This window comes from Caretta caretta, chromosome 16 (genome assembly GCF_965140235.1).
Source record: "Caretta caretta isolate rCarCar2 chromosome 16, rCarCar1.hap1, whole genome shotgun sequence".
Classification (NCBI taxonomy): domain Eukaryota; kingdom Metazoa; phylum Chordata; order Testudines; family Cheloniidae; genus Caretta; species Caretta caretta.
The window spans coordinates 6,622,298-6,649,615 of record NC_134221.1 but is presented as its reverse complement, the minus strand read 5'-3'; the positions used below and the strand labels follow the sequence as shown (position 1 = coordinate 6,649,615).

Sequence of the window (27,318 nt, the reverse complement as noted above, 5' to 3'; positions counted from 1 at the left end):
AGGAAGGGCAACACTGTAAAGAGTTTTGGGGTATATTTGAAAACTCTATTTAATGTTATATGTTGCGACTTTAAATTGTAAGGAGTTTCCTTGTTATGCCTGGAGACCTAGGGGGCTCTGAGGGGAACCTGATCTTTGCAGCAGCATTCTGAATGGGTCTGAGTTTGGCCTTGATACACGTAATCTGGCCCGAGAAAAGAATGTTGCAGTAATTGAGCCATGAGTTGATGAGAGCTTGGACAAGAGTTTTAGCTGTGTGGATGGACAGGGAAGGCTGCATCTTAGCAATAAGATGCAGAAGGAATCTGCAAGGTTTAGACATAGCCTGGATGTGAGGACCTAGAGGTGTCTGAGTCAAGAACAATGCCAAGGTTACAGGCCTGAGTGATGGGCAGGATGCTGCTGTTATCATGTTATGAAAATGTGCTAATGTGTTGAAGTTAAAGGCAGACACCTGTTCAGAAATCTTGAGAGCCACAGGCAGAGGGTGAAAATATTCTTTGGGGTGCTTAATGTTAAGTGCTATTAAGGTCCCAATGGGTTGGAGAGCAAGTCCGGCCGCCCCATACTCACCCCGCAAAGGCGGCTCCTGTCCTGTGGGTCTGGGCCTGTCCCCCGCTCTGGCACATTGGCTCTTGCGACTCACAGATTTGGAGGAGCCTGTTATGGTATCATGTGGCACATTTGTGTGTGTGCAGGCAAGGCCCTCCTGCCATGACAACACATTCTAGTTGCCAACTTTCTAATTCCAGAAAACCAAACACCCTTGCCCTGTCCATTGCCCAGCCCCTTCCCTGAGGCCCCCCCAATCACTCCATCCCCCCCTTCCTCTGTTGCTTGTGCTCCCCCTCCCTCTCTCTCTTGCTCATTTTCACTGCAAGGCCCAAACAGGCATATTTATTGTTTTGACAGATGTATTCTGCTAAGTTCAGGTTTTATTTGTTATAGGAAACTAGAGCTGGTAGCAAAATAGTGAAAAAGGTTAACCAAAAATAAAAAAAAATGAAATTCCACAAAGGTTTTCATGTTTCTTTCCCTCCCCTCTTCCCACTTTTTGTAACCAGCTCCATGTTTTTTGTTCACTAAACTTATTGTAATTTCATAAACAAACTAGGGAAATACAACCTAGATGGAGCTACTATAAGGTGGGTGCAAAACTGGTTGGAAAACCAGTGAGCTGTAGCTCACGAAAGCTCATGCTCAAATAAATTGGTTAGTCTCTAAGGTGCCACAAGTACTCCTTTCCGTTCCCAGAGAGTAGTTATTAGTGGTTCACAGTCATGCTGGAAGGGCGTATCAAGTGGGGTCCCACAGGGATCAGTTCTGGGTCTGGTTCTGTTCAATATCTTCATCAATGATTTAGATAATGGCATAGAGAGTATACTTATAAAGTTTGCGGATGATACAAAGCTGGGAGGGGTTGCAAGTGCTTTGGAGGATAGGGTTAAAATTCAAAATGATCTGGAGAAATGGTCTGAAGAATTTCATCCTATTTGCAATAAGGACAAATGCAAAGGACTCCACTTAGGAAGGAACAATCAGTTGTACACTTACAAAATGGGAAATGACTCCCTAGGAAGGAGTACTGCGGAAAGGGATCTGGGGATCACAGTGGATCACAAGCTAAGATTGAGTCAATAGTGTAAGGCTGTTGCGAAAAAAGCAAACATCATTGTGGGATGTATTAGCAGGAGTGTTGTAAGCAAGACACAAGAAGTAATTCTTCTGCTCTACTCCGTGCTGATTATGCCTCAACTGGAGTATTGTGTCCAGTTCTGGGCACCACATTACAGGAAAGATGTGGACAAACTGGAGAAAGTCCAAAGAGCGACGAAAATGATGAAAGGTGTAGAAAACATGAGCAATGAGGGAAGATTGAAAAACATCTATTTGTTTTAGTCTGGAGAAGGGAAGACTGAGAGGGGACATAACAGTTTTCAAGTACATAAAAGGTTGTTACAAGGAGGAGGGAGAAAAATTGTTCTCCTTAACCTCCAAGGATAGGACAAGAAGCAATTGGCTTAAATTTCAACAAGGGTGGTTTAGGAAGTTTTTCCTAATGTCCAACCTAACTGTCACGGTCATTAAGCACTGGAATAAATTGCCTAGGGAGGTTGTGGAATCTCCATCATTGGGGATTTTTAAGAGCAGGTTGGACAAACACCTGTCAGGGATGGTCAAGATCAGTGGTTCCCAAACTGGGGCTTGCGAACCCCTGGGGGTTTGCAGAACATTACAGGGGGTGCGCCAGAAAAATTTCAGTAATAGTGGCCAGAGGACCCTGGGCATTGGAGGCAGTAGTGGGACCTGGTTGCAGGGCAGACAGCCTGAGCCCCAGGGAGAGCGGGGCAGGGCAGTTTGGGCTGGCAGCCGAGCCCTGCCCCCATCAGCCTGAACCCCAGTGCTCTGCGTGGGGCTGGCAGCCTGAACCCAGGGAGAGCGGGGCCAGGGTCAGTGGGACTTGCAGCCCGAGCTCAGTGGAGCTCAGTTGACCGGGGTGGTCAATGGGGTCCAGCAGCAGGAGCCCCATGGGGTGCGGAGCCCGCAGCCTGAGCCCTGTGATGGGCAGGGGGGCAGCTGAGACCCCAAGTGCGCAGGTGGCAGCTCGGACCCCTGTCCTTGTCAGACAGGGGAAGTTGGCATCGAGGGTAGAGTGAGCCGGGGCCACACTGTACGTGGGGGGTGGTCCAAGCTAATCTCCTCCTTGGAGGGCACCCTCGTGGGGACAGACCTCATGGTGGAAGAAAAGCTGTTTGCAAGCAAAACCAGCCGGGAGCACGTTATAGCCAGTGTAGCAGTGTTAAGGTGCCTTAGTAATTGTCATTCTCTCTGGAGTGCTGTTTTGAGTGAATCTTCTCATTTTCTAGTTTGTTGGTTGTTAGCAATCTCTCTCTGTTTTTATTAGAACTTTTGTGCACAAGTTCAATGGATAAGTGGCTGAAAACGGAAAGTGTCAAGACGCAAGAATCAGCTAGTGTTTCCTCAAGTCCACACTGTGGGAAATTGAAGTCTAATGATCAAGATGGTCCTGGAAAGTCACTTACAAAGAAAAGAAATATGATGACGATTATATAAAATGTGGCTTTACGTGCATTGGTGATCAAGAACGTCCAGTACCACTGTGTGAGATTTGTGGTGATGTTCTAGCAAACAGCAGCCTCAAACCTTCTCTGCTTCAGTGCCATTTAGAAACTAGGCACCCTGCACAACTCGACAAGCCTGTTGATTTTTTTTCAAGTGAAAATTAGCTAGAGAAAAGTGACATTGCCAGTGTTCTATCCAAAGCAAATGCTGATAATGAAAATGCACTTGTAGCAAAAGCATCAGAAGCTCACACCATAGCAGAGAGCTTGATTGGTCCATGTATAAAAGACGTTGCACGCTCCGAGAAAAGGCTGCAAAAAGGATTGACATGGTACCTTTGTCCAATAATACATTGTCACAAAGAATTAATGACCTGTCAAATAATGTAGAGATCACAATTGTACATGAGTGAAAAATAGTCCGTATTATGCTATACAGTTGGATGAATCAACTGATGTAGCTAATCTAGCTATTTTGGTACTGTTTGTATGTTATGTGAATGAAGGTCTGGTTGAAGAAGACTTGTTGTTTTGCCGACCATTGGAAGAACGTACGACCGGAGAAATCTTCAATCTGACTAATGCAGCCTTTCAAGAAAAGGAAATAGATTGGTCTCCTTGCCTAGGCATTTGCACTGATGGGGCCACATCAATGACGGGGAAGTATACTGGATTTGTAGCTCGAACAAAAAAGGTTACATCAAAAGTCTCTTGGACTCATTGCAGCATCCATAGAAAAGCCCTCACACCAAAACGCATGCTTGAGGGACTGAAGAAAGTGCTGAACAATGCAGTGAAAATGGTGAATTTCATAAAATCACAGCCAACAAATTCCAGAATATTTCACGTACTTTGTGAAGAAATGGGTAGTATACACAATTGTCTGTTGACCCATACTGAAGTTAGATGGCTCTCTCAGTGCAAAATCCTTGTGTGCTTGTTTGAGCTTGGAACCAAAATCCTAGTTTTGTTTTTGTTTTGGTTTTTTGTTTTGTTTTTCTCAAAAGCCACCCTTTCCACCTTGCCAGCTGTATGGAAAATGTCTGGCTCCAGAGCCTAACTTATTTAGCAGATATTTTTTCAAGGATTAATGACCTAAATTTCTCTCTTCAAGCCCTCAATCCAACAATTTTTTCAATGTGCAAGAGCAAGCTGAATCCATGATAAAGAAGTTGCAGTTCTGGGAAAGATGTTTGGAAAACAATCAAACTGAGTGTTTCAGTAATGTTCATGACTTCCTGGCAGAACATCAACTTCAGTTGGATCAGTGCACTAAAACCAATATAATTGCACACCTACAAGGACTTTGCAAAACTTTCAGGGAATACTTTCCAGCTACGTCAGGCAAGCATGATTGGCTTCGCAACCCTTTCAATGATACCACTTTCTCAACACAGATATTGAGCACTGAGGAAAAAGAGAAATTCATTGAGATCTCCTGTGATTATGAACTGAAAAGGAGTTTCAGAAATCTGTCATTGATCAACTTTTGGCCGAGTTTAAGAAACGAGTACCCCCTTCTGGCAGAAAAAGCTGCTGCAATTTTGTTACCATTTTCAACATTTTCCTCATATGCACATCTGAAAACCAAATACAGAAACAGACTTGATGCTGAACCAGACCCGAGACTTTTTCTCCGGTGGTTCTGGACTTCCAAGAGCTATGTAGAGCAAAGCAAGCACATCCATCGCACTGAGGAAATTTAAACTTAAATCCCTGGAAATATTCTTATTTATTTATTTTTAGGAAGGTGTTCGCAAGATTTCACAATTTAGTGAAAGGGGTTCATGGGCTGTTAAAGTTTGGGAACCACTGGTCTAGATCAGCATTTCCCAAACTGTTCCGTGGACCACTGGTGTTCCGCACGATGTGAATAGGTGTTCCGTGAAAGAATCGTAATTAAAAAAAAAAGGGGTCTTGCACTTGATTTTTGCTACTTTATACGTGCTTTCCAGTTAGAAATTTAGTTCGTTATTTTAAATTTGTATTTTTGCTTTGCGTTATTTATGCTCGATTTTTATTTTATAAAACACTTTTTTATTTGAAAACCAAACGACTACAAAATATAAGTGTTCCGTAAATATATACCAGGGGTTCCATGGCCAAAAAAGTTTGGGAAACGCTGGCCTAGATAATACTTAGTCCTGCCCTGAGTGCAGGGGACTGGACTAGATGACCTCTCGAGGTCCTTTCCAGTTCTATGGTTCTGTGTGTGGAATTAGGACCACACATTATCACAGCTGCTACGGGTCCATTAAAGACCCATTCCTGAAGCCCAAATACAAATCCACAGAGCACAACCACAGAAATGCACAGCTGTCCAGATACCTATATAAATAAATCTGTAGAAACTGACTCCCACACCTGCATGCAGATGCACATGTGTATTCATGTGTACACATCTAGCATGCACTAATGCATATACTGCCACATTATTTAATATTACAGTTGTTTAGTGCCTAGAGACCCCAACTAAGATCAGAGATCCAGGGTGGTAGCTGCTGGACATACTCATTTTTAAAAAAAAAAAAAGTGCAGCAAAGAGTTCACAATGTAGCCAGACAAAGGCGGGGAGAAATGTAGGATACATTGGCTCTTCTGCAATTACTAGTCACCAACTTTCACTTTTTAAGAAATAGTACATTTCTTTTAGAGTTCCCTTCTCTTTTAAAAACTTGTTATAAAATGAATGCACACACACTCGCTCTCTGTCATCAATTTATGTGTCTGAAAGCCAGCAAAAGGAATAAAAGACAGAGTTAAGTTGCAAATTGTATTCATGCAGCTACACACACGCACGGCAATACACACACCAAGAGACAGTCTCTTAAACACATACAGTGCATGCATGCACAAACTTGCCTACAGAGAGACGCTTTCCCAGGGGCTGTCTAAATCACCCAGCCAGGAAGGGAAGAGGGTGGGCTGGAGGGGAAAAGGCGGGGGGGGTGGAGGAGAGAGGATGGGGAGGGAAAGAGGCCAAGGATGAGAGCAGGGTGGGAGTGAGAGGAGGCTGTGAAGGAGAGAGGAGGGAGTATGTTGGGTGGATGGGGATGCAGAGGGAGGCAGAAGGCTACAGGTACATGAGGATGTGGGGGGCATGAGTATATAGGGACATAATGGGGTGCAGGGCTGTGGGGGATGAGAGACATGGGGGGGATGGCTCTGGGAGATGAAGAGGATGAGTGGGAGAGCACTGTAAGGGGTACAGGGCTGGGATGGGTAGGTGTTGGGGGCAGGATGGGACGGGGAGGGATGCAATGAGGGGGATGGGGGTGCAGCCTCATTCCCAGCACTCAGAGATGGGGATACACACACCTCAAACTCCTGCATGCCGGCAATGGGGTGACAGACAGACTGCAGTTCGCAACAGGGCACATGCCGCAACTGGAGCCCAGCCACACTAGGAGCGTGAGGAGAAGAGGCCGGGCTTTGTAAATGTGTCTGGTAAACACATTTTAGTTCCACATTTCCTTCAGATCTGTGTGATCCCTTTGGCACTTACCATACATATACCATACAAAAATATTAATGATTAGGGTGTTAATTTTCCAATTATATGTTACATGACACACATCAGATACAAAAACTAGGAGTCTGGTGGCACCTTAAAGATGCCCAAATTTATTTGGGCATAAGCTTTCATGGGTAGAAAGCTTATGCCCAAATACATTTGTGAGTCTTCAAGGTGCCACCGGACTCCTTGTTGTTTTTGTGGATACAGACTAACACAGCGGCTACTCGGATACTTGACATCAGATACAGTTTGACATTAATGAATGGGGGTACACCAGACTGGTCAGGCCAGTTGAAAATTACTGCCAGATGCCAGTGACCCCGTTGCCCTCTTGCATTGGGGTGCTGTTAGGGTCACACCTTCCTCCCCACCCCCTTACAAAAATGCTGGAGGGTTAGCCACTGGCTGACCTGGAGGCAACAGGTCAGAGCCCTGTCCTGGGCAGGGCTCTATGCCACCATATTTTCTTTCCCCTTTAGATGTACAATCTCCATATCATATTCTTGGAGAGTCATGCTCCATTGTAGTTTTGAATGGGAGCCTTTTGTTTTATATAACCATGCTAATGGAGACTGATCAGTCAGGACCCTGAATTTCTTCTTAAAAGATAGGGCCTCAACTATTTAATTGGCCACATTATGGCATAGCATTCTGCCTAATCCCAAGAGGGGTTGCAACTGAGAAACCAAAGAAGGTGGGGGGGAGTGCCTCCCTTCAGCCCTAATTTAGGCAACAGACTCCACGAGAGGCGTGGGCTTAGGACACAGCCCTCTCCTTGGTATCTGGTATTGCCTAGCTCAGGTGGGGAGTTGCCTGACACGCTGGCTTTTGTGAATCTTATTCCGAGGCGCCCTCCATGCATCTTACAGGGAGCCTGAGCGCTGAACTCTGGCTTTGTCAGTCCCAGTGATTTGTTATGCTCAGTGTAGTCACCCCTACGTCCCTTCCTGAATCCAGACTGTAAGTGCCTGGATCCATTTTGAAAATGGAACTTAGGCTGCGGAATCACTTATGTGCTTTTGAAATTTTGGGTAGAAAATCTGGAGTTCCCAGTCTTTCCGCCCCAGTGGCCAACGGCCACTGATGAACCTCGACAGGGTAAGAGAGAATTCCTAAAAAGCAAAAAATTTTACCTAGAAACTGAAATCTGTTTTCATTCATTGCACTCACAAGGTTTTTTGATTAACCCAACAAGAACAAGGGTTTGGCTGCTTATTGTTGTAGGGTTGCTCATGAATGTTTTGTTCAACATACGTCATTTATTGTGGGCATCTTGAGTGATAAGCCCACAGATTCATTACCGCAGGGTTTTGCTTCTGTGTAGATAGATCAATTATTATAGGGCTGCTCAGGGCATGGGATGAAGGTGCTGTTTTTTTTTTTTGTTTTTTTTTACAGGTGGGCTGCTCTTAAGAACTGGAGTCTACACCCTGATTTGTTGTTGCTTATGAGAGTTGAGCTTCTGACATTGATCTCTGTTTTTATAAAGGAAAAAAGCGTTCTTCAGAAATGACACCTGTCACAGGTGGGGCTGCTCTGTAGCACCCTCTGCAGAGCCAAGCCTGGTATTGCAGGTGCGTCCTGCCTTAGTCCACAAATTGTAGCTGCCTGCTTGGAGCACAATAGCCCATTTTGTAAGCTAGGCATCAGTCTCTGCACAGTTAAATAAAAATGACCTCAGAATTTGGCTGTTTGCACCTTTAAACAAACACACTTCAAAGGCAAGTGCTCAGTGGTTTTCAAACTTTTTGTGTTGGTGACCCCTTTCACACAGCAAGCCTCTGACTGTGACCTCCACCCCACCCTTATAAATTAACATAACCCTTCTGCCCATCAGGGTTGGCAGCAACAAGGGCTGGGTTCAATATCTAGGGGTTCCGTTCCAATAACACAGTGCAAAACTGGCTCAAGCCCCCACCCAGTGACCTGGGACAATTACACACTACCCACCTGGGTGCCTCTAAGAGGCAATACTTCCCCTCTCACAAGCAGAGAGTCTGGGTGTAGCAAAAAATCTTTTAATAAAAGGAGGGAAACAATGCAGCATTATTTTGGGGAAACAGCACAAACAGGGTTCATAAATGTACAAAGGAAAGAAAGAAAGAAAAGTCCAGCAACACAAGTCCCATTAACACGCCTGTCCTTTCCCTAAAAAGAACAGGAGTACTTGTGGCACCTTAGAGACTAAGGCATAAGTTTCATGAGCTACAGCTCACTTCATCGGATGTACCTCACGCATGGCTGCTGTCCTTGGATTGTGCAGTCTGAGTTCTGAGGCGCATCTGCAGAGTTCACATCACGTCCCAGCCTGGGCCAAAGGCGGCGTGGGGTGGGACAAGGAAATGATTCTATGAGAGTAAACAGCCTGCAGCATTCTCGGGAGGCTGTGTTGCTTTAATCTATTCCCTGGGGAGGGAGGACAGGGAGAAGAACTAATGTAAAGAAACAAATCTGTAGTGAAAGTGTTTTTAAAATGACCATATGCTGGGTCATCAATCAAGACTGCTAGAACATGAAATATATGGCAGAATGCTGGTAAAACAGAGTAGGAGACCTACAATTCTCCCCCAGGAAGTTCAGTCACAAATTTAATGATTGCTTTTTTTTTTTTTTTTAAAACAAGCACCATCATGGAAGCATGTCCTCTGGAACGGTGGCCGAAGCATGAAGGGGCATATGAATGTTTAGTGTATCTGGCATGTAAACACCTTGCAATGCTACAAAAGTGCCATGTGAATGTCTCTTCACACTTTCAGGTGACATTGTAAATGAGAAATGGGCAGCATTATTTCCTGTAAATGTAAATAAACTTGTTTGTCTGAGCAGTTGGCTGAACAAGAAGTAGGACTGAGTGGACATGTAGGCTCTAAAGTTTTGCATTGCTTTGTTTTTGAGTGCAGTTATGTAACAAAAAAATCTACATTTGTAAGTAGCACTCTTGCAATAAAGAGATTGTACTACAGTACTTGCATGAGGTGAATTAAAAAATACTAATGCAAATATTTGTAATAAAAATAATATAAAGTCAGCACTGTACACTTTGTATGGTGTAATTGAAATCAATGTATTTGAAAATGTAGAAACATGCAAAAATTCATAAATTTCAATTGGTATTCTGTTTAACAGTGTGATTAAAACTACGATTAATCACAATTTTTTAAATCAGGATAAATTTTTTTGAGCTAATTGTGTTAGTTAACTGCGATTAATCGACAGCCCTAAAATATATTCATGGTTTCCTATCCACCCTCCCTCCTTTTTTTTTTTTTAAATATAGGACAGAGCTTTTCACTGAGCTCTGCCCAGAGAGATGCCCAGGTCTCTCTTCTTGGCTTTAAAATTTTTGTTGTTGTTAAGCTAGATCCCAGCAATGAAGATGAGTAGCTCAAATGATTCCTTCCAGTGTGTGTTATCCTGCACTTGCCTCCACTGAATTTAATTCACATCATGCTGCCCATTTGTCCGCCTTTGGTAGGTCCTTTTTGAAGTTTCTCAATGTACTTTAGTCCAGACTCATCTCAATAATTATATCTCTGATATTCGCTCTAGAGTGGTCTCTCCTTCTCCATATCCCATGTAACTCTAGAGCTGGTCAAAAATCAGAATTTCAATCTCACCAGAAATTCTGCTATCTTAACCTCTCTTTCTGTCCCAAACGAAGATCCCCTGGAAAAGTTCAGTTCTGTGGAAAAGGTATTTTCTGTCAAGAAAAGATGGACTGAGAACTCCCTACCAGCTCTGTTAAATGCAGTAAACACCAGCCCTAAATAGTGGGACACTGTTAACTTCTCTGCATATTGAAAACTGACCATTTCTTCCTACTCCTTGTTTTCTCTCTCTTAGCCAGTTTCTGGTCAATGTCTGAACTTTACCTCTTGTCTTGTGACGACTACACTTTCTTAATTAGCTTCTTGTGAAGGTCTTTGTCAAAATGCTTTGCAAGTGCAACTGGTCAGCTACTTTTCATTTATCCACCGGTTGGCTGATGCTGTGAAATAGCTCTAGCAGCGAAAAGGCACCACTTTCCTTTACGAAAGCTCAGTGGTGCTTTTTCCTCCACATGTCCTGGTTATTGTGAATTTATCATTCTATTTTATTAAACGTCTGGGCTAATCCCTCTAATACAAAAGTATGGCTCTTTGGCATGTAATTCCTAGGAGCACTCCGAGCATCTTTATTAAAGACAGGTACAAAATTTGCTTCCCCCCAGTATAACAGCTTCTTTTAATGAGATTGCATGTCTTTGCTAGCAGCCCAGCCACTCCACTCTACACTTAAGTTCCTTCAGAAGTGCCAGCTGGTCCTTGTATTTCATCTGATTCTTTCAGCACCTCCTTTTCTGCCACCTCAGTGTCTGACAGGACCTCCTCTTTATTTCTTGAGAAAGAGTAAGTCTAGAGCTGGTATCTCGCCAACCTGCTCCGTGGTGCAGAGTGATGCTGAGGAGCTAAAGCTCAGATCCACAAAGGTCCTTAGGTGCCCAAGTCCCAGAGGCCTAAATCCCAGTTCTAAGCATCACTGTGATCCCCTGAACTATGGGATTTTCTGGTGTCAGGCTCCCTCGATAACCCCTATTGAAGCTGTTCCTTTGGGTATAAATAATTAGTTAGTGGAGAAGGGGGACTTGATCCTGGGTCTCCCACAGGGGGTGCTCTAAACTTGGGGCTATGGAATAATTCTTTCTCATGCTGTCTCTCCTTCTAGCCCAATGACTAAGTATTTGCACACCGTGGAACAGCTTCAACAGGAGAGAGGGAGGGAGTCCTCTCCAATCAGAATGTCCCATTGGTCAGTGTTCAGAGCATTCTCTTGGGATGGTGGGAGATTCCTGTTCAAATGCTTATCCTGGGTGAGTTCTCTAACTACTGGGCTAGAAGTGATAAGGGAACCACCATTATCATGAGGGGGCAGGGCTTAGCACCCACCTCTCTGGTCAGCATCTCCCATTGGCTAGCTCAAACACTTATCCCCCTGAGAGGGGCAGGGCTTGGTACACACTCTTCTGGTTGGCATCTTCCATTAGCACACATCTCTCTGACTGGTTTCACCTATTGGCGAGCTTAGGTGCCTATCTCCCTGAGAGGGGTGGGGCTTATCACCTCTGGTTGACATGTCGCCTTGGTTCGCTTCGGTGATCCCTGCCTAGAGCGTTGGGTTTTGTGGCTCACTCTCTCCATTCACTGTATAGGGAGCCTATGTGCTTAACTCAAGCTTTGTGGATCGCCATGTTGGCCCAGTGATTTTCGTGGTACCTAAAAGTTAGGTATTGCAATGCTGAGCATCATAACAGCTAAGTCCCTTTCTGGTTCCAAACCGAAGTGACTATGTTGTAATATCCGTTCTTAACAGCTCCCTTCTTTCCTTGCTAGTTCAGTGCACCCAACAGCTCTTTTTCAGGCTTCCAGCTTCTGTTAGTATTACAGACTTTTTGGTGGTGGTTTTTTTTTGTTTTTAAATTCCTTTGGTCATTTACTTTTTGCATTTCCTCCTTAGCCTTCTTAATTTCCATCTTACATTTTACCTGCCAGAGTTTATGCACCTTTTTCAAACTTGCCAAATAGGCCCCATGCACCCTTTCTTGCAGTTAGCCAGGCTGCAGGAACAGGGCAGGTTTTTTCGTGTAATTTCTCCTCCGGGATATCAGGATAGGGTTTTTTCTTTCTCTTTTCTTGCTGACTTCTATGATAAAACATCCTTAAGTAGCCTCCATGCTGAGTAAAGATTTTAATTTCTTCACATTTGACTTTCATATCCTTTTAAATTAGCTTCCTTCTTTATTTTTTATATCCCACTTCCTAAAGACTAATGCCACACTGCTGGTTTCGGTATGAGCTATGAAGACTTTAACCATAATTATATACTGCTGGCTGTCAGTAAAAGGCTAAAGAATAGTTACTACTTCAGCCAACTCCGGTATATTACTTAAGACAAGAGGCTACTTAACTGTGTTACCTAGAGCTAGATAGTCCAAGAAGTCGCTAAATGATCAAGAAATTGCTCCTCTTTTATTCTATCGCGGTGTGTCATTTCATCAGCTGATAATATGATTCTGTCAAGTCCCACATTACTGCTGTTTTACCCAATGGGTATTACAGATCCCAATGTCTTGGTGATTTGTCTTTTTAATTTCCTTTTATACTCTGAACTTACTGTTCTAGTAGTAAAACTTAACTAGCATTTTTATTTTTTCTGAGTTGGGTTGTATAGACCTACAGATCTACCTTATAGTCCTGTCCACTCAGAATGTTAACTCATTAAATTCTCTAAATTCTGTAGAATCCTGTAGGTATAGTTCTACTCCCCAACCTGTGTGACCTAATCTGTCTGTCCAGATATCACAATATCTCCCTTTTAAAATATACTATCATGCTTCAGAAAGGGCTGTTTTTATAGGTTAAAGTCCTCTTACATAGCTAGGCATTCTAGTTCACCTCTTTTGCCTTTCAGCTTTTCACACAGGAAAAGAAACATTTGATATTATTTATTTACATTAGCACCCAGTGTGCTAAATACTTCACAAATGTAGAACAGAAAAGCTGGGAGACAGCCAGAGAAGCTCTGGCAGCATGGCCCTGGGAGGAAGCCAGAAGAGGTTATTGGGCAGAGTGCAGTTTGGAAAAAGGCTTGGAGTTGTGAACAAGGAAACTGCCCCCTGTTTGTTTCTACTGTATTCAGGGAAACAGGAAACTGCCCCCTGTTTGTTTCTACTGTATTCAGGGAAACAGGACTTAGTGTACGTGCTTTGTAAATAAACTGGATTGCACCTATCAACTTTTCCTCCTAACAGAAACAATCCACAAGACTTGAACGTTGGCTAGCTCCTTGGGCCAAATGGAGCAACATGCCTTAACCACGAGACCAAGCTTTCTCTTCCTGTAGTCCTCTGACTAATTCACTACACACTTTCCAGCGTGCCCAACCCAGTACCTACAATAGGGTACATATCTTCTGATTTCTGCAACAAATAAAACTGGGGTCCTAAAGACAACAGCTGTGTTCACTACACAATATTGATTTGTAGAACTTGAACTTGTGTCTGCAACATGACAGGTGAGTGCTCTAACCACCTGGCTTTTGTATGTTATGGGCCAAATCTCTTTTCCCCCTCCTCTTCCCCCTTCCCCCCACTCCCATTCCTTCCTTCCTTCCCACCCTGAAATTCCATCTTGGACCTGAGAAACCTTCTTGAGAACATTTTTGCCATAACTGATATGTTTCCACTAAGCATTTCAGTTTTAACAAAAAATTATCATTTGAAATATTTTTCCATCAAAAATATCAAACAACTTCTTTAATTTAGCACCTTATTGCTTTTCCTGCATTGTTCATCGGTGACCTCAATCTCCTCTCTTCCTTCTTATAGATAATATGTTATAGAGATTTTGGGAAGAGTTAAGATTATTTGGGTGCCTTAATGCTGCATTTCCATATTTAAACATTTGATTTTCTTTTGAGTGTCACTTTACTTTTGACTTTTCTGGGTTTATAATGATTGTTTTGGGGATATTGCAATATCCTGCTATGGTTTTTCCCTTAAGTCACTGATACATACTCTCAATCTTAACTACATGTTAATATACTTTTCTGCCTGGGAATTTCATTGTTTTTTTAAAAGTTTTATTCATCTCAACCTCCAATCATTGTTTTAATTTAACATTTTTAGGGACAGACTCACTGGTTCTTTAAATCAATGTAAAACTCCTGTCGTGCAACCCCTATTTAAGCTCCGTTTACTTCTGTTTTGCCAAAGCAGTGCAAAGCAACTGCAGCATATGGGTGACTCTGCCCCTTAGTTTGCAACTGACATAGGTTTAGAGGGCTGTGTTAGCAAGGCCAGTGCTATGTGAAAGGGACCGGGGAAAGTCCAGTCCCAGTGTCTGTGCACATTAAGGGCTCAGCTTATACTTAGTTCCCCTGGCAATGCTGCCTTGGTATGAGTGGATCCAAGACAGTAGTGCCATAGGGAGACTTTCCAGCACTGATGCCCAAGCTAGCATGTTGCTAATGGACCCTTTAAAGAACAGTGACAGCTGGACCAAGAAATCTACCATCCTGGCACACGTGTCTAGTCTCCTTCATATTACCGAGTCATTACAAGCAGTAGAATTGTTGCATGCAAATTAGCTATAGAGACCAGTGGAGGATGGCTGAGTTACTTCTGATGTCACAATGCCCTTTTTAAGAAATACCTGAGCTTGTCTGGTTTCAGAGTAGCAGCCGTGTTAGTCTGTATTCGCAGAAAGGAAAGGAGGACTTGTGGCACCTTAGAGACTAACCAATTTATTTGAGCATGAGCTTTCGTGACCCACAGCTCACTCATCCGATGAAGTGAGCTGTAGCTCACGAAAGCTTATGTTCAAATAAATTGGTTAGTCTCTAAGGTGCCACTAGTACTCCTTTCCTTTCTGAGCTTGTCTGTTGTGCACATCACCTTAATTGACTGGTCCATCAGCCCTCACAGAGAGAGTGACGATCACAACACATTGTTCATTCTGTCATAGCCATTCCTTCAGCCACCCGCTGGCCAGACTGTCAGTGGTGTTGGACATTCGATCGGCATAGCACACCGCAGCCCAGAACCCCTGAGCTCAAGCGATCTGCCAACCTTAGCTTCTGAAGTAACTGGGATCAGAGGTTTATGCCACCATGCCTGGTTGCCCACATATTTATAGCAATTGTATACAACAATCATTAATAGCTTAATTGCAACCTCATTTCTTCAAAGATAGTCTATGCATAAGATTTTAAATAATTTTAACTACAAGGAAAGTTTGAAGCGTCTGTTTTACTCCATTATTAAGTTTATTTGAAACAGAGAAAAAACTGAGACAGATGCTAAGTTTCATAAAGGAGCAGGTTTTAATTAGTTTTAACTTGTAAATTAGCAGATTTACTTGTAAATGATCAGAAAATTCATTCTCCACTTAGAGTAATTGCTGAATGCTTGCGGAGGATATGCAATATTTTTTCATGCATGACAAAAAGGGCGATTCCCTCTCTAAGTGCAAAATGGAACTCAACTTTAAATATTGTCATCACTGATGCCTTCCTAATATTTTCAGATTTCACCTATGGCAAACATCACAAACTCTATTTTTTTTAAATAGGGCCATACAGGAAAGCTTCATTTTTATTTGTTTATAGGTGTCTTTATGATGCTACTTGCTGTTATACCTGAACGTCTTTTCTTGTCTTCACTTGGAAGGTGACAAGCCTTCTACTTTCTCCACTAAATAAGCGAACGATAAATTGTAGAAACATAGGATTAGAAAGGACTTCGATAGGTCCCCTAGTCCAGCCCCTTGCACTGAGGCAGGACGAAGTATTATCTAGACCATCCCTGACAGGTATTCGTCAAACTTGCTCATAAATCTCCAATGACAGAGATTCCACAACCTCTCTAGAATGTTTGTGCCATTACTTAATTACCCTGACAGTTGGGAAGTTTTTCCTAATGTCTAAAGTAAATATTCCTTGGTGCAACTTAAAACCATTCCTTTTTGTCCTGTCCTTACTGGATAAGGAGAACAATCTATCACCCTCCTCTTTATAATGACCTTTTATGTACTTGAAGTCTGTTATCATATCCGCCTTCAGTCTTTCCTTCTCCAGACTACACCCTTTTTATCAATCTTTCTTCACAGGTCATGTTTTTTAGACCTTTGATCATTTTTGTTACTCTTCTCTGGACTTCCTCCAGTGTTTTCCCTTCTATCCTGAACTGTGGTGCCCAGCGTAGACGCAATACTCCAATAAGTAGGGCCCTACCAAATTCATGACCACGAAAAACACGCCATGGACCGTAAAATATGGTCTCCCACTGTGAAATCTGGTCATTTGTGTGGTTTTACCCTATACTGTACAGATTTCACGGGGGAGACTAGTGTTTCTCAAATTGGGGGTCCTGACCCAAAAGGGAGTTGCAGGGGGTCACAAGATTATTTTGTGGGGGGTTGTGGTGGTATTGTCATTCTTACTTCTGTGCTGCCTTCAGAGCTGGGCAGCCAGGAAAGCGGCAGCTGTTGGGCAGGCGCCCATCTCTGAAGACAGCGCTCTGCCAGCAGCGGCGCAGAAGGAAGGGTGGCAACACCAGACCAGGCCACCCTTCCTTCTGCGCTGCTGGTGGTGGCTGCTCTGCCTCCAGAGCTGGGCTCCCAGCCAGCAGCTGCTGCTCTCCAGCTGCCCAGCTCTGAAGGCAGCGCAGTTGCCAACAGCAGTGCAGAAATAAGGGCAGCAGTACCGCAATTCCCCCACAATAATCTTGCGACCCTCCCTCCCCATAAGAGTAGCTATGTGGGCCTGCTCCTCTTCTTAGTGAAGTCAATGGGACCAGGACTGGATCCACTTCAGCTGTGACCATAACAAGTTGTGGGTTTTTTCTATTCCTTCCTTCTGTCTTTATTCCGATTATTTAGTTGGTTAATTTGGGTTATGTCATAAATATAAAGGGAAGGGTAAACCCCTTTGAAATCCCTCCTGGCCAGGGGAAAGCTCCTCTCACCTGTAAAGGGTTAAGAAGCTAAAGGTAACCTCGCTGGCACCTGACCAAAATGACCAATGAGGAGACAAGATACTTTCAAAAGCTGGGAGGAGGGAGAGAAACAAAGGGTCTCAGTCTGTCTATATGCTGTTTCTGCCGGGGATAGACCAGGAATGGAGTCTTAGAACTTTTAGTAAGTAATCTAGCTAGGTACGTGTTAGATTATGATTTCTTTAAATGGCTGAGAAAAGAACTGTGCTGAATAGAATAACTATTTCTGTCTGTGTATCTTTTTTGTAACTGAAGGTTTTGCCTAGAGGGGTTCTCTGTTTTGAATCTAATTACCCTGTAAGGTATCTACCATCCTGATTTTACAGGGGGGATTTCTTTATTTCTATTTACTTCTATTTTTATTAAAAGTCTTCTTGTAAGAAAACTGAATGCTTTTTCATTGTTCTCAGATCCAAGGGTTTGGGTCTGTGGTCACCTATGCAAATTGGTGAGGCTTTTTATCCATTTCCCAGGAAAGGGGGGTGCAAGTGTTGGGAGGATTGTTCATTGTTCTTAAGATCCAAGGGTCTGGGTCTGTAGTCACCTAGGCAAATTGGTGAGGCTTTTTACCAAACCTTGTCCAGGAAGTGGGGTGCAAGGTTTTGGGAAGTATTTTGGGGGGAAAGACGCGTCCAAACAGCTCTTCCCCAGTAACCAGTATTAGTTTGGTGGTGGTAGCGGCCAATCCAAGGACAAAGGGTGGAATATTTTGTACCTTGGGGAAGTTTTGACCTAAGCTGGTAAAGATAAGCTTAGGAGGTTTTTCATGCAGGTCCCCACATCTGTACCCTAGAGTTCAGAGTGGGGGAGGAACCTTGACAGGTTAGCACATTTTCTACAGTCAGAAAAAGACAATAATTTATGTTCACATGAAATGATGCTGGTGACCTGCTGCTAGCTCTCTAAATAATGAGTTCCACTTCTCTCTCCTTCCTAGTCATCAATTCACACTTCCACCCCTGTGACAGAGGGAACTGCAGGAAATGCAATCTTTGCATTCCGTCACTGGTTAAATATTTACTCTTGGGCAAGTTGGAGATTTGTTGCCGTGTAAAAATTGGGGAGTTTACTTGAGGTTTTAAATCGAAGTTTGATCTGTCCTTGAGGTCGTTCAATGGAACGTGAGACTTTTTATTTTTATGGTTGCACTTCTTCCCAGGACGGACAGAGTCTGTAGTAGGCGGGGTCTGCTCATCTCTACCCAAGTGCAGAACAATTTTAATTCTCCCTTTTTCATGAAATTAAAATATGGTCTTGGGCTTTAGCTACATAATTACAATTCAAAGATCCCAAGGCAAGGCCGGAAGGGACCATTGTGATTATCTAGTCTGACTTCCTGTTTAACACAGGCTACGATCTGGATTTCAACTTCCAAAATTTAGGTGGTGTTTAAATCTAGGATTTCAGTTCAGTCCATTATAAAAGGTAGATGCAATTTTCAAAATTCAGAAGGTTAGAATTAGTGTTCTTCTAATTTGTATTGTCTGTCATTCTATTATTGTCAAGCCTCACATCCATGTTGCATTTATTATGCTCTCAGATGGTCTTGCTGCAATTCTCCTTATTCATAAAATTTCTCCCAAAAGTTTTGCTGAACAAAAACTTGGCAATTTATGCTTTCATGGCACTTCAAGGGCTACAAGTGATTGATAGATTTTTCTGAAATATCCCATTCCCATCAAGTTCTCTGCTGTCCTCTCTGCATTACAAATGGAAATGTAGGTAATGTGGTCTCTGATTGCAGACAACCAGTTATAACCAAAACACCTGGGACCAGATTCATCCCTGCTGTAATTCCGCTGACTTCGATTGGAGACGTTAACTGTGGTTTTATTATCCTGTCAGCTGTGTGGACTGAACTGCCATTGAAGTCAGTGGGAATTGCATGCATTCAGATGAAGATTATGCCATTAATTAACTGCAAGTCCTCTGTTTTAGTCACAAGATCAGCCTTCAGTCCTCTCTCTGTCGTACTGTTATGACAGGGATCTTGTTTCAATATTTGTATATTGAAACCATTGGGGTGTTTCATACCCCAATATTTGTATATTGAAACATTGGGGTGTTTCATTTTCTAATGTCAGATTAGAGAACATTAAAAAAATAGTTCCCTGTGAAGATCTGGGTTCAGTTTTCAAAGACTTGATAAATACAAGGGTGTTCAGTTCTGTGGCTGAGTTTTGGGACCCATCTCTGCCCTTAAGTAAAACCAAATGCCTTTATATTTTCATTTGGGGTTGGTTGGTTTGTTTCTAGTTTAGGGTTCTTTGGCTAACCGTGTCTAATGAAAGAGAAGATTTCCCTCTCAGCTTTCATGTCCTGATGGAAGAAGACAATGTACAAGAGTTTAAGAATAGTTTTATACAGATTGATTTGTTGAACAACTTTGGAGGTGTTTAAACTCTGCTCTTTGGATTTGGGCATATTGTATCATGCTCAGTGATACTGACCGCATCAATAATCACTATGAGAATCTCTGCTTTAAAGAAAAATCATTGAAGCTAGCAGAAGGAAACCTAGGGATATTAAACAAGGGAATTACTGTAGAAATATTCCACCAGGACCTAAAATGAGCTTAAAATAGAGAAATCATAGAACAATCTCAGCAGTAAAGTGGAGGATGGGTGGGAAGAGTTGAGAATTTAAGAGGTGGAGTTTATTTAGCCTATAAAAAGCACCAATGGATGAGATGCTAATTAGAGAAGAGGCTAAGTGGAGCTTGTTCTTGCAGAGCCCAGCACCAGACATGGGGAGAGCTGCACAGCAAACCCTCACTGCTTTACTCTGCATAACAGCAGCGGTTTGCGTGGATGAGGACAGCTGCCCAGGTGAGTAGGAAACAAACCCAATCACAGCTTCTCGTAATAGCCTTATTACTAAGCCATATTCCACAGAGCTAGTGGAACTGATCAGATTAATCTGCGTTTAATTGGTTGGTTCCTTCCTTAAAATAATATTGTTATTAATAGTGAGTTGTAGAGTTCATCATCTCCTATCTGATGTTGGACTTTTCTGTGGATTATGGAACTGCCAGTTAGCAAATGACAGTCCTGAAACTATAATAGCCTTAAACCAGGACTTCTCTTTTTTACTAGAATTGTTTTGTCTAATTACTATAATGCCATTAGCATGTTGCTGCTGTGTGTATACTACCAGTGATCCATTCTCTGGAACCATCACAAAATGACATTCATTTGATGGCCAACCGCTCAGTTGTTCAGAGCACTGGAGTGAGTGTTGAGTTAAGAATGCTGAGACTATGCAACGTTGATTAAAATTCACACTGACACATGTACATATTACTATGGTGCTATATTTCCCTAATTAGCATGGAAAGAAACTTAAACTTTGACTTTGATAGTTAGGATGTTGCAGAACCAATGAGGTTTTGGATCTCTCATGGCTTGCTGTTCACAAACAAGAAAACAAGCATTCATTAACACTTGTTTGTGAGGCACAGGTATCTGAGGCCTCTAACTGGCTGTCACGGATATTAAATAATAGCAAATACTTGCAGAAGGCAACTTAACTACCATATTGTCCTGAAGCATCCAGAACCCTCATAGCAGCCTCATGAGAAATGTGAAACCATAAAGAGAACTACATATATAGTGATGAGTAACTTTAACAAATGCAGTTAACAAACTCAACTAAATGACTATTCAAATTATTATATAATTTATAAACTATAGGTTAACTCTACAGATGAGATCTATAGGTTCTAATTTGCTGAGGTCCCCCCCACCCCCGAATCTACAGAATATTTCACATCCTGAGACCCTCACAAGTGTCGTTTATTGTTTCATTTCTCTCTCCAGAGGTGAGGATAGTAGGTCTCAGTGGTTCTGACAAACTTGCTGTTCTCCAAGGATGCCCTGGGATGGCTGGAGCCTCAGGACCCAAAGGAGAACCTGGATCTGCAGGAATGAAAGGTATGTTCCCAGTTGCTGAATGAGAATCTAGTCTTGCTGGTGATGTCTAAAATATCTGTTATAATGCAGATCTTTTAACCAATGGTGAGGGATTTGAGCTTTATAATGTCTCTGCTCTGAGCTAATATCCATTTTCCTTTTTTCTCTGCTGATAGTGAAGAGCGGACACTTGGTTGGAGGTATGTAGGGAAACATCAGTTATGTATTTACCAGGTTACAGATGCTAATGTTCTATTTGCTTACATACAGAGATGATTTAAAATGGAGATTTAGTTGATATCTAAATTAATCCTTAAAATACCAGCCAAACAGAGTTTGACTGATATATTGTTTGGGATGTTCATAGAGTAGCCCTAAGATTATTGAGATCAGAAAGAGCGGAATTATAAAATAAATTCAGGTTTCAGAGTAGCAGCCGCGTTAGTCTGTATCCGCAAAAAGAAAAGGAGGACTTGTGGCACCTTAGAGACTAACCAATTTATTTGAGCATAAGCTTTCATGAGCTACAGCTCACTTTATCGGATGTATTCAGTGGAAAATACAGTGGGGAGATTTATATACACAGAGAACACGAAACAACGGGTGTTACCATACACACTGTAACCAGAGTGATCAGGAAAGGTGAGCTATTACCAGCAGGAGAGCGGGGGGAGGGGAAAAACCTGTGGTAGTGATAATCAAGGTGGGCCATTTCCAGCAGTTGACAAGAACGTTTGAGGAACAGCGGTGGGTGGGGGGGGGTGATAAACATGGGGAAACAGTTTTGCTTTGTGTAATGACCCATCCACTCCCAGTCTTTATTCAAGCCTAAGTTAATTGTATCCAGTTTGCAAATTAATTCCAATTCAGCAGTCTCTCATTGGAGTCTGTTTTTGAAGTTTTTTTTGTTGAAGAATTGCCACTTTTAGGTCTGTAATCGAGTGACCAGAGAGATTGAAGTGTTCTCCAACTGGTTTTTGAATCTTATAATTCTTGACGTCTGATTTGTGTCCATTTATTCTTTTACGTAGAGACTGTGCAGTTTGGCCAATGTACATGGCAGAGGGGCATTGCTGGCACATGATGGCATATATCACATTGGTAGACGTGCAGGTGAACGAGCCTCTGATAGTGTGGCTGATGTGATTAGGCCCTATGAAGATGTCCCCTGCATAGATATGTGGACAGAGTTGGCAACGGGCTTTGTTGCAAGGATAGATTCCTGGGTTAATGGTTCTGTTGTGTGGTGTGTGGTTGCTGGTGAGTATTTGCTTCAGGTTGGGGGGCTGTCTGTAAGCAAGGACTGGCCTGTCTCCCAAGATCTGTGAGAGTGATGGGTCGTCCTTCAGGATAGGTTGTAGATCCTTGATGATGCGTTGGAGAGGTTTTAGTTGGGGGCTGAAGGTGATGGCTAGTGGCGTTCTGTTATTTTCTTTGTTGGGACTGTCCTGGAGTAGGTAACTTCTGGGTACTCTTCTGGCTCTGTCCATCTGTTTTTTCACTTCAGCAGGTGGGTATTGTTGTTGTAAGAATGCTTGATAGAGATCTTGTAGGTGTTTGTCTCTGTTTGAGGGGTTGGAGCAATTGTGGTTGTCTACAGCCAAGCTCTACGATACAACAGATCTTGTGGTGTGGTCTGGATGAAAGCTGGAGGCATGTAGGTAGGCATAGCAGTCAGTAGGTTTCTGGTATAGTGTGGTGTTTACGTGACTGTCACTTATTAGCACCGTAGCGTCCAGGAAGTGGATCTCTTGTGTAGACTGGTCCAGGCTGAGGTTGATGGTGGGATGGAAATCATGGTGGAATTCCTCAAGGGCTTCTTTTCCATGGGTCCAGATGATGAAGATGTCATCAATGTAGCACAAATAGAGTAGGGGCATTAGGGGACGAGAGCTGAGGAAGCGTTGTTCTAAGTCAGCCATAAAAATGTTGGCATACTGTGGGGCCATGCGGGTACCCATAGCAGTGCCACTGATTTGAAGGTATACATTGTCCCCAAATGTGTAATAGTTATGGGTGAGGACAAAGTCACAAAGTTCAGCCACCAGGTTAGCCGTGACATTATCGGGGATACTGTTCCTGATGGCTTGTAGTCCATCTTTGTGTGGGATGTTGGTGTAGAGGGCTTCTACATCCACAGTGGCCAGGATGGTGTTTTCAGGAAAATCACCGATGGATTGTAGTTTCCTCAGGAAGTCAGTGGTGTCTCGAAGATAGCTGGGAGTGCTGGTAGCATAGGGCCTGAAGAGGGAGTCTACATAGCCAGACACTCCTGCTATCAGGGTGCCAATGCCTGAGATGATGGGACGTCCAGGATTTCCAGGTTTATGGATCTTGGATAGCAGATAGAATATCCCAGGTCGGGGTTCCAGGGGTGTGTCTGTGCGGATTTGTTCTTGTGCTTTTTCAGGGAGTTTCTTGAGCAAATGCTGTAGTTTCTTTTGGTAACCCTCAGTGGGATCAGAGGGTAGTGGTTTGTAGAAAGTGGTGTTGGAGAGCTGCCTAGCAGCCTCTTGTTCATATTCCGACCTATTCATGATGATGACAGCACCTCCTTTGTCAGCCTTTTTGATTATGATGTTAGAGTTGTTTCTGAGGCTGTGGATGGCATTGTGTTCTGCACGGCTGAGGCTATGGGGCAAGTGATGCTGCTTTTCCACAATTTCAGCCTGTGCACATCAGCAGAAGCGCTCTATGTAGAAGTCCAGTCTGTTTTTGACCTTCAGGAGGAGTCCACCCAGAATCCTTCTTTTTGTATTCTTAGTAGGAAGGTCTTTGTGGGTTAGTATGTTGTTCAGAGGTGTGTTGGAAATAGTCACTATCAGCTTGTATGTTTGACAATTTTGATTTTTTTTTTTACTGTACTGTAAATAGGCTTGATTTAGGGGATTTATTTGTTCTGTTTGCATTAAACATTTGGGAGAGTCAGGTTAAAAATCTTGACTGTTTTTAAGCAAACATTAGAGTTTCTCGTGGTGTGATGTACCATACATAGATTTGTTCAAGGACACGGGTTTAGTGTGTCTGCGGCAGGGCTAGCAGAGAGTCAGACAACAGAACATGGGCTCTGATCCTCAATTGGTGTAAATGGGCATTGAAGGTAATGGAGCTGCATTAGAGCTGGTCAGAAAATGGGCTTTGGTTATGGAAAGTTTTGATTATTTTTTTTCCCCCCAACAAAAAATATTTTGATATGGAATGACCACTCTGGTGACCTCATGGGAGCTGCAGCTCAGAAGCCTCATTTTCCTCTAAAGGCTCAGCTCCCTTGTCATACTACATCTCCCATGATGTGTTGTGGTCTTTCCTCTTGGTAAGATCAAGTGGTGGTGCATCATGGGAGTTCCTGATATTGGTGAACCGTTGAAGGGGATGTAGTCTGGCTAGGGAACCCCTCCCTGCTCCCGTCATCGCCAGGGTTTGGACAGACAAAAGACTGAGGAAAAAAATCCTTACTTTATTTGGTTAACATATTAGCATCAGCTGTATCTTTGCTGCATTTCTCCTCATGTTCCTTTTATTCCGGGTCTACACTAATTTTTAAATAATATTTATGCACAACAAGTGTGTGTGTGTGTGTGTGAGAGAGAGAGGGGTTAGGGTGCAGCAGCTCTCCCCTAGTAGAGGATGTCCGCAATAGATGCTCAGTGACCTGCTGAAGGCAAACCCAAGAGACAGGTAGGACACAACCTGAGCCAGTAGCCTTCTGGTTGGCCAGTTGTGCCACAGGCACACCAAGGTGCTGAGATAATTGGCTTGACCCTGTCTGCGCAAGGAATACAAACTGCAGTTGAAGATCAATGAGAATTTTGTCTGAGTAAGGAATGCTGGATCTGGCTCAAGAGGGTGACCAGCCACATCGGCAGAACTCTTAAACCTTGTGGGTTTTTTTAGTTAATTTTGGTATTTGGATTCCAGGATGGAAGGTAGGAACTGATTTCACAGGTTCCCTTACTCCCCACTTTACCCCTACAATATATCCCCACTAGCATCTTTAAAATGTTAATTCTGAGTATTTTGTGTCTGTAGGAGAGAGAGGTGCTGAGGGGTTCCGTGGAAAGGCAGGACCAGCTGGGGAGAAAGGTAAAGGAATGAAGAATAAATAAGAACTGTGTTCATTCACTGCATGATTTAAACCATTTGCATCTTCTCTACTTGGTATATGTGCCAGAATGGGTATTCACCAAGGAGAAAATCTTCCTTTCAGTACCTGTATGCTACAAATGAAGGTGTGATTCGCTGTGCGGATAGATTTAATCTAGCTACTGTGTGCATCAGTGGTAGTGAGGACATGGCAGTGTGGACTTCAGCACAGGCTAGTCCACAAGTACAAGTCCTCTGAGCATTCTCGGTACCTACTTTGGTTGCAGGCCTATGCCAGGGTCCGTGCTGCCACATCTTCACTGGCTATTGTTACACTGGCTATTGTTACACTGGCTATTGTTACACACATTAGTTACATTAGAGCTATTCCAGGTACGTCTACCAGCACGACAGTCACACCTTCATTTGTAGTGCAGGTGTACCCTATGTTACAAGGATCTAAAACCTCACTGAAATCAGTAAAGTTAAACTGAAGAAAGGGGGAAGAAGGAAATGTGGCCAAAAATATCATGTCCATGGGAGTCATGTTGTCTCCTTCAATTCCATTGCATCCCCCTTGTCTTATTGATTTCTGTGTCTGAGAGTCCAGGAGTTTAGACTACGCTATCACACAGTATGTTACCTCATCCTTTGGCTCAGACCCAGTATACATGTAACTTTATTTCTAAGCCATCTCATATCTGAATAGCTTCTTTATCCATTTTCTCTAGCTACCAAACCTTTTACATTTTCATTATCTAATTTTCATGAGTGCACAACAATTCTTTTCAAAGACTTTTTTTGGCCCATTTGAGAAGATGTCCTTGAACTCAAAGGCCATTTCTATACAAGGAAAATGCATCATAATGTCAACTAATGTAGTGTTAAAATTTTTGCAGTTAATCTGAACAAGGACTGTTGTGTTTACACATGTCCAGATACCATGTTTTTAAACATGACTTCCTGTCTACACTAGGCGCTAAGTCATGTTTAGCATCATGTTAGTGAACATATTTTCAAGCATGATAAATTTTCCTAGCATAGACAAGAGGGAGACTGCTTTGCCTTGGATAGACAAACTTGTTCATCAATCCTGTTAATTGGCCCAGAAGATTTGCCTATAGGCTTTGGAGTTTTTTCTGCCCATTTATGAGACGGAGGAAACATTCTGCTTTTCTGTAAGTCCTCTCAATATGCTAATGAATATCCTAGATGGTGGTCTCTTACTTTATTGGTCATTTACAATGAACAGTGCCCTAATATAGACACTAACATCTATAAAACAAATGAGACTCATTTGACACACCAGGCAGCTTCCAGCAGAACTGTCAACTTGTTTTGTTTTTTTTAATAGGTTTCAGAGTAGCAGCCATGTTAGTCTGTATCCGCAAAAAGAACAGGAGTACTTGTGGCACCTTAGAGACTAACCAATTTATTTGAGCATAAGCTTTCGTGACTACAGCTCACTGCACTGGATGCATTCAGTGGTGATTCAATAGTGATCCACACCATGGCCCATATTTCCGAAAGGTTCTGGCTTTGCCTTCACTGACAAGAAGGTGTTTGTCGTGCAGTACCTTTCTCATAAGACCCTAGTGAAGGAAAGGCACTTGTAGTGTTTACTATGAGGTAGCTGGATGAGATAAGGTAAACCATTGGTTGGGGGGTTTAGTGCTTTTCGATCACATGGTAAAACTATGTAGCCTTGTCCCCACTTTTTTTTTAATTTAATTTAATTTATTTTTTTTACAGTGGGTGAGCTCATGTGTTTTTTACCATGGGTTAACTGACATGCTGATTTTGTCAGTGACAACATAGCAGCTTTTCTTTAACCTCTGGGCAAATAACACATGAACCATCCAGAGGTAAAAACACGGTGAAGATAAGGCATCACAAGGTAAATTCAGCTAAGTGCCTCTGGTACTCAATCCCAATTCTCCTGAAGTCCCCACTTAATGGAGTTGGAACCTAGGAGTTATTGCTATGACATCCAATTCCAGCTGCAGGAACAATTTTCTGGCTCTAAGTTACTGTCTTTGGAGATGGCAGATCAGAAACAGCAGAATGATTAAAGAAATTCACTGTCAGTTGTGTGCTATAATGTTTACAGGTTTCAGAGTAGCAGCCGTGTTAGTCTGTATTCGCAAAAAGAAAAGGAGTACTTGTGGCACCTTAGAGACTAACCAATTTATT

General features: G+C 42.7%; 1 protein-coding gene across 1 annotated transcript in view; it reads left to right on the top strand.

The window, feature by feature from the left end:
• LOC125623570 (ficolin-2-like) overlaps positions 1–27,318 on the top strand; it is a 53,256-nt gene that overhangs the window by 5,712 nt on the left and 20,226 nt on the right. The window contains exons 2-4 of the mRNA XM_048823155.2: positions 19,863–19,959; positions 20,950–21,063; positions 25,072–25,125. Of these exons, the coding sequence (XP_048679112.2) occupies positions 19,878–19,959; positions 20,950–21,063; positions 25,072–25,125 (250 nt within the window). The 5' untranslated portion in view covers positions 19,863–19,877. The remainder of the gene's footprint in view (positions 1–19,862; positions 19,960–20,949; positions 21,064–25,071; positions 25,126–27,318) is intronic.